Source organism: Papaver somniferum, chromosome 5 (assembly GCF_003573695.1).
Source record: "Papaver somniferum cultivar HN1 chromosome 5, ASM357369v1, whole genome shotgun sequence".
In the NCBI taxonomy this organism is placed as follows: domain Eukaryota; kingdom Viridiplantae; phylum Streptophyta; class Magnoliopsida; order Ranunculales; family Papaveraceae; genus Papaver; species Papaver somniferum.
In genome coordinates, this window is record NC_039362.1 from 123,755,167 (window position 1) to 123,762,334 (window position 7,168).

The following is a 7,168-nucleotide window of genomic DNA, read 5'->3' on the forward strand; positions in this document are numbered from 1 at the left end:
GGTCCAATAGATTAATTTGCCATTTGTTTGCTCATGGGCCATTGCACAAAAATCGGTTTGCCCATCCAGCTGGACAATCAAACCATCATATTAGACTAGTCCCGCTGGACTTGCTCGTAAGAGCGTCCACAGTGGTGCGAGTATAACCAAAGACCAAAGACTAAAAAAAAAGATCAAATTTGGGTGTAGTCCGTCGTGTGGCGTAGTGGTTGCAGATTAAATTTGGTCGCGCGTTGATAAAGATTACGCCTGAATGGGGCGTTGGTAAAGATAACGCCTGACGTGGGGCGTTGGTATAGTATACGCTTCAAAAACAAAAAAAATAAAAATAAATAAATAATGGGGTAAAGCCCGCCCCATACAAATTTCAAAAGTTTAAAACTTAAAGTGGAGTGGGGCGTTAAATATATGAACGCCCCATTTCGTGCGTTAAGTTTATGAACGCCCCATCGGGCGTTATCTTTACCAACGCCCCATTCAGGCGAAGTTTATATGCACGCCTGTTCGTTGGATGTTAACTATACCAACGCGCGATGAATGGCGGAGATTATATCAACGCCCGATGTGCAGCGGAGATTATATTAATGCCCGACTATATTTGGATTTGGTCTTGATCGTCGACCAAATTTGGTCTGGATTTTACTCTTTGATCAAATTTTGATCGATGGTCCGTCCCACTACGCCAGCCCACTCGAGTAAAAATTTGAGTTTACTCGTCCATTGCAGTTGTTCTAAGGGTACAACATAGTTTAGGGCCCGAGAGTTTCTTTACATGTTTTGGCTCTTCATTGGTTCTTCCATTTCTCAGTTCGTCTCCGTGGGAGCTTGATTCTGCAGACAGGTACTAAGCTTCTTCCTCTTCTTTTTATATCTTCCGTCTTCATCATCCTTGACACAAGGGTAACTAGAAGAACCCTTAAACCCCATAAACCATCATCCAATTTGTTACTTGGGGCATTATTTCCCCCTCGCTGATTTGACTTACCCAGGTTGTTAAGTCTCTTTGTTTTCGAGTACCCATTTCATAGAATTATGTTGTTTCTGTATGTGATTGTTATGGTTTATAGTTCATAGTTCATATGATTTTGAGATTATTATAGAGGCTGTTTTGAGAGATAAGAAAGGTTTTAGGTTTCTCTAATTTAAGAAACGTATTTTCTAATTGATTGAATTAAATTGAATACCTCAATGTACATTATTATAAGGAGATTGGGTCAGTAGTTATAGAATCACATTTTCAATCAATAGGTTCAAGCAGAATTTGATGTTTTTGTTTTGGTGCACTTGTTCTTTCGAGATACATTTTGTATTTGTTCCGTGCATTTTCTATCATTCTTTCTCTGCTACAGCAGATGTTATAGTAACCACTGATCCAAAAACATCTGCTGTTCAATTCAATCAATTAGAAAATGTTGATGGAACGCACGGATCTGATGTTTTTATATAGAATCGCATTTTCAATCAATAGGTTCAAGAGGAAAGAACGGACCTGAAATAGTATTACTATAACATCTTCTGTAGTTGAGAAAGAATAATAGAAAATGCATTTGTTCCGTGTGTGTTTCCGGATATACATGTACTGTAATGTGATTCATGTTCCATGGATATAAAACAATTGATGCGTTTTTATTCATGGAGTTTGAATCTTACGATCGTGATTTATCCTCTATAAAGACAATGATGTTGACTAGATTAGTAGTTTCATACAACGATTGCTGTATTGGCGAAGAAACAAATAAGGGTAGTTCACTAGTTCATGTATCAGTAAATTTTAATGTAAACCAACAATGTAGGACAGCTTGGCAGTTCAAGCATCAGTATATTTTTGTTGCTCCATCTTGAGATTCCATATCGTCTTTTAGTTTAGATGGTATACATATATCTGTGTGATTCGTATATTTTGTTTCTGATGTTCTGATTTTAGATTTTTTTCTTCTTCAGGTTTACCTCAGTCAAAGATGAATATAATGAATAATCTTTCTTCAACTCTATGTAGAAGAGGGAATCTTAGAGAGCTAATTACTAATGTTTCCGTCTATAGTGGTCTCTCTGGTAGAACCCGTCTCTCATTATAAGTCACTGTGTAATTTATAGTATTGTAATCAAATTTGTGGTGTCGCTGGTATCTAATAATGTTGTTTACCAAAACATTTTAGATGTTACAGCAGGAGAAGGAGTAGCAAGCTTGATGATTAGGCGCTGGGCTACAAAAAAGGCTGCTGGATCCTCAAAGAATGGTCGTGATTCTAATCCCAAGAATTTGGGGGTAAAGAAATTTGGCGGGGAGGTAAGTGTTATTAGGCATCCTGTTCATTTAATTCTTTTATGCCATCGATTTTTCGAACCTTGTCCCCTTCTATGTTGAATGATAATGAAGAATCATCATGTGCAAAGTAATCATCTTTCTGAGTAATGTCATTCAAACGTTGCCGACTCAAAACCTTACTGTGATCAGTGTGCAACCCTGGAATGAGGTGTTTGACACTTCGATTTTGACACAGTGTGTGGGAAAAAACCAAATCTTCATATTGTTAAATTCATTATATTGTTAGACACCCTGTTCATTATAATTGTTAAATTCTTCATATAAACTTGACACGGCAATTGTTGCATTTTGATTTTAGATTTTGGTTGTATTTTACTATTCTAATATTGTTAGACATACTTGGATATGAGACACTGATTTAGAATGATAGAGGAGGGTCAAGACCACTTTTTCCTATTACACACCGTGCATAAACAAAATCAGACATGATCATGCACAATACTCGCTGTTGTGTCTTAGTGGTGGTCAATTGGTCATGACTGTCCACGCGTTGACATGGTCAAATTGTAGAATGTAGAGTGTTCATTTACATAGATGTGTTTACTGATGATACTTGCAAATTTATTTTGTGCAGAGAGTAATCCCTGGAAACATCATAGTACGTCAGCGGGGCACAAGGTTTCATCCTGGGAACTATGTTGGAATCGGGAAGGATCACACCTTGTTTGCACTGAAAGAAGGTAACGTTAAATTTGAGCGTCATAAGCTGAGTGGCCGTAAGTGGGTCCACGTCGAGCCCAAAGATGGTCATGTAGTTCACCCTGTCTATACCAATAATGCCAAAGAAGGTCATGTTATCCACGCCGATAAAACCCCTGTTGTACTCAAAACAGCCAAGGCTTAGGAATTAACATTTAGAAAACAACATTGAATTCTTCTAATCCCTGTTCCCATAGAGGATTTTGGAGTGCTGTTCACTGCATCGTTTACTTTACAGTGAAATTTCAGGGTTTATTTTATGCAGTTGGGTAATTTTTAGGCTGGATTTTACTGTTGTGTTTAATTTCTCTTTCTCTTTCTCTTTCTGTTTTTTTTTTATTATTTTATTTGAGGATAGTCACAGAACAGTTTCGTCTCTAAATATGCCATCAGAATTGGAAAAGTAGAGAACATCTAACTGCATATATGTCTGCTTGTCTATTAGGATTGGTGGGCACCTCTGGTATAACCGTCTAACATCACCAGTAGGGACTATTAGAAACAAAACGTGAAATTGGTTTAAATATGCACAGACTTTTGTATGCCAATTGCTTTCTTTTGACATACTAGCTCTAGCTAACACTGTCTTTAGTTTACTGCGAGTCATTGCTACTTGAAACATAATGGTAAAAGAAGTCATGCAATCTCATCATCCTCTTGTCATCAAATCCTGATGATGCACTAGTCTAATTTTGGATTGTTTCATTCATGAATCATGATATATGGTTAGAGTTGGACTATGAGTGGGGAATGGGTCTCCTCAAGTCTAAACTCCAAAGTAGTCAGCAATCAGTTGTGAATGCGTCGTCTTTCCCAATATCAAGCTCAAACAATGAAACAATTTATCATTTTGATTTATCATTTTTTTCTTGAAAATGGTCAGCGCAAAAACTCAGAAGTAATGACCTCAAACCAATCTTTCTGTGTGTCACAAAAGAGTTCACATTTTTCTAGTTGTACTGTCGTCGTAGTGCTTGACTCTAACATTAAAGACCTAACAAATTTCGGATGATGATGAAATGGAGCGATTTTTCTCAGCTTAAGAGAACTCATCTATCTTCCAAGGAAAAAGAAAAACTAAAGACTTATTTTCTTCTTTTTGTTGGACAAGCTTCCCTGTTATGGATAGGGTACTATTGATTTCACGACTACTTTTAACCAATACCTGTGACGAGAATGAACAGGCACTAGAGAATTAGAGAGAAATTGCCTATGCTCAATTGGACCAAGAAGATCTGGAATCCAGGTATTTCTTGCTAGTAACTTGTGGGTGGAATATTCTTTTCTACTGAGGAGAGTGTGAGGAAAAGGGGTTTTGATGCTGTTTCAAAGTGCTACTTTTGTGGTAACAATCAAGATAATTTGGAGCATGGTTCTGCAACTTTAGTCATCTTATTTGGCAGTGGCTGTGTGGTATATTTCAGTTTGTTAATGCTTACTTGTTTGAGGATGTTTTGAAGGCTGCTAAACATAAAAGGTCAGCAGTTAAAGAGGTTTGGTTTAATTTCTGCCGTCACACTTTTTCATTTTAGGTACAGGATGATATTTGATGATGCAGTTCCAAGGTTGGAGCAGTTTAAGATGAGAGTGCTGCAGTTTGCAAAAGAATGTGAATGAGAGGGGATGTGTGGAATACTGCATCCGATTTGCAGGTTCTTCATTTCTTTGGTATTATGTGCAGAAGAGTTCATTGTATGCAAGTGGTTGAGGTTTTCTTTAAACTGCCTAATCTAAATCAGGTTTTACTTTGCTGTGATGATGCTTATGACGGCAAATCTGGTATTTGCTGGCTGTGGGTTTATTTTAAGGGATCATTTGGGCATTTTTTTTGGTGCTTCAGTTGGTGGTGTGGGTCGTCCTATGAATTTTTTAGCTGAATTGATGGCCTTAATCAGTGTTGAAGAATGGGCAGTTTCTCATCAGGTCCTGGATGCGTGTTTTGCTTCCGACTCTAAAGCTTTAATTCCGTCTTTTATGCATCATAAAATTCCTTGGCCTTTGCAGGAAGAATTAGAAATAAAGCTTAGGGTCATTCCTTTTAAACATAACATGAGAGAAATGAACTTCTCAGCTGACAAGTTAACTAAGAGGGGTTCTAGGACGAGTAGAGGGAAGGTTGTAGTGTATAATGCGAAACCGGCTTTTCTGAATCTCCTTCTGCTTATGTCCGATTCTGTTGAGCTGTATAGTTTCTTGATCTAGTCCAGTTCGTGGAGCAGCTATAGATGCTTATAGAGTGAACACCTTTTATGAGTAAGTTTGTAATGCATATTGACCAAGACTGTAAGTTATGAAATCGAGTAGTAGAATCCTTGGCACATCATTTTCTACTGTGTTCCTTGGCTAAAACTGTATTCTCTGGCTCTGCGCTGGGTTCTTGATTCTCTCATGACCAAAATATTGAGTCTAAAGGAAGGGAGGACTTCGCAGTTCTCCAGTTAGGCAGTTTTATGGAGAGCTCGAAATTGATAGTGGTGAACCTCTGTAGATCCGAATAGACTAGCACTAACCGGAGGAAATAGGTATTGAAAATTTGATGCACGACTCTATTATTATAGACGTATATTTTTCGCTGTTACTTAGCATGATGTGTAACCCGACTAACAAATCTTCTTATTTTCTGGTCGGCTACAAATAACATCACTTTGATTCTTCTTTTGACCAAGTAACTCACAAGTCAACTCAGGACTCTGGAATCAGGCAGAGGTTTATTCCATTACTACTAAATTTGTAGTATCTGCATTCAATTCACTAGAAAGTTCGTCCACACCACCTATAGAAAAAAATAATAAGAAAAAAAAAAGTGCAATGAGAATAGACAGTACGTGTCCAGAAACAAAACCCTAGAAACTAACGAGTGGACACAAGAGGAGAATGTGGTCTCCCCGACACCTAGCCAAACCATACGACAAACAAACACTCTCAAGTCTCATCACATGACCCTTTTTACTGCATTCCAAAGGATCCAATCTCTCTCTAGCTTGGACCCCATGATTACTGTACTAACTAACGAACCGTATAAGAAGAGACCTGGGACCTACGGAGATCATTTGTAACATGGACTTTTGGATCCTCGTGGTGTCGTGTAACTACAACCCGGCTCCGATTCCATGGTTTACTTTGTATTGTTCTAATAGCAAGTCTTATGGTGGAATCCAACCTATTCCAAATGTGGAAAAATCATGGAATGTCAAGTCTAGTGGCTTCCAAGTTGGGGCATTCCACAAAAAATCCAAGGAGGGTTTCATGGTTTGGTGGAAGGGTTCGTGGAATCCATCTAAACGCCAATAACAATAGCGCTAAACGCAAATAAGATTGACGCTAAAAAAATGCCATTAAGAATTGCGTTTTTTTTTATCCGTAGATTTAAAATGAGTTGTTGAAATCTAACGGCTGAAAAAAAAAGCTCAATTCTTAATTGCGTTTTTTAGCTCCATTAAGAATAGTGTTTCTACTATTCCACCATTACACTTGCGCTTCCATCCACAGTTCCAAGTGCTGAGGTGGCGTGGAAGATGGAAGATGAATGGATTCCACCATAAGACTTGCTCTAATTCATGTAACTTTAACGGTTGTAGTCCAACTCAATGTACTACGCTAGATTAGAGATTAAGAAAAATAATTTTAGAAAGTGATTGTCATAATGTAATATAAATGCCACCAATAGCAAAGTGGGTGCTGTAAACTGGACTACGAGGTAGCTGATTGTTAAGAACTTCTTAAGTTTTTTAGTCGGTGGATATATCAGTATGTATCTAGGGAGACCAATAAGGTAGCTGATTTGTCAGCCAAAGAAGCTAGAAACAGTAACCCTAGCCCTAGACGGGTTGGCTCTAACGGGTTGCGGGTTGGCTTGTTAAATGTGGTGGTTGAAACGTAAAATCACTTAAATGTATAAAAAATTTAGTGGGCAGAGAGATCACTACTCCGTAACCCTAAATCAAATGAAATTTGGATTGTATTAAATCATTTAAGGAAATATGAACTTTGATTTCTAGCACAAAACCCTAAAATTCTTAAATTAGTAACTTAAAATTCCTAAATTAGTAACTCACATGAAATTGACGGGTTGGCGGGTAACCCGCGGGTTGACCCTAGCCCGGCTTGTTTTTACTAGGGCTAGATATGAAAACCCTAATCCGG

General features: G+C 37.9%; 1 protein-coding gene across 2 annotated transcripts; it reads left to right on the top strand.

Moving 5' to 3' along the window:
• Window positions 1-534: 534 nt before the first annotated feature.
• LOC113277763 (50S ribosomal protein L27-like) lies at window positions 535-3,316 on the top strand. 2 transcript variants are annotated; one of them, XM_026526759.1, is made up of 4 exons: window positions 535-841; window positions 1,942-2,052; window positions 2,157-2,287; window positions 2,901-3,316. In XM_026526759.1, exons 2-4 carry the CDS (start codon window positions 1,959-1,961, stop codon window positions 3,168-3,170), a joined length of 495 nt encoding a protein of 164 aa, XP_026382544.1. In that variant the 5' UTR covers window positions 535-841; window positions 1,942-1,958; the 3' UTR covers window positions 3,171-3,316. The 2 variants fall into 2 exon arrangements, with proteins under 2 accessions (XP_026382544.1, XP_026382545.1); XM_026526760.1 differs by having other exon boundaries at window positions 738-841; window positions 2,166-2,287.
• The last annotated feature ends 3,852 nt before the right edge of the window (window positions 3,317-7,168 follow it).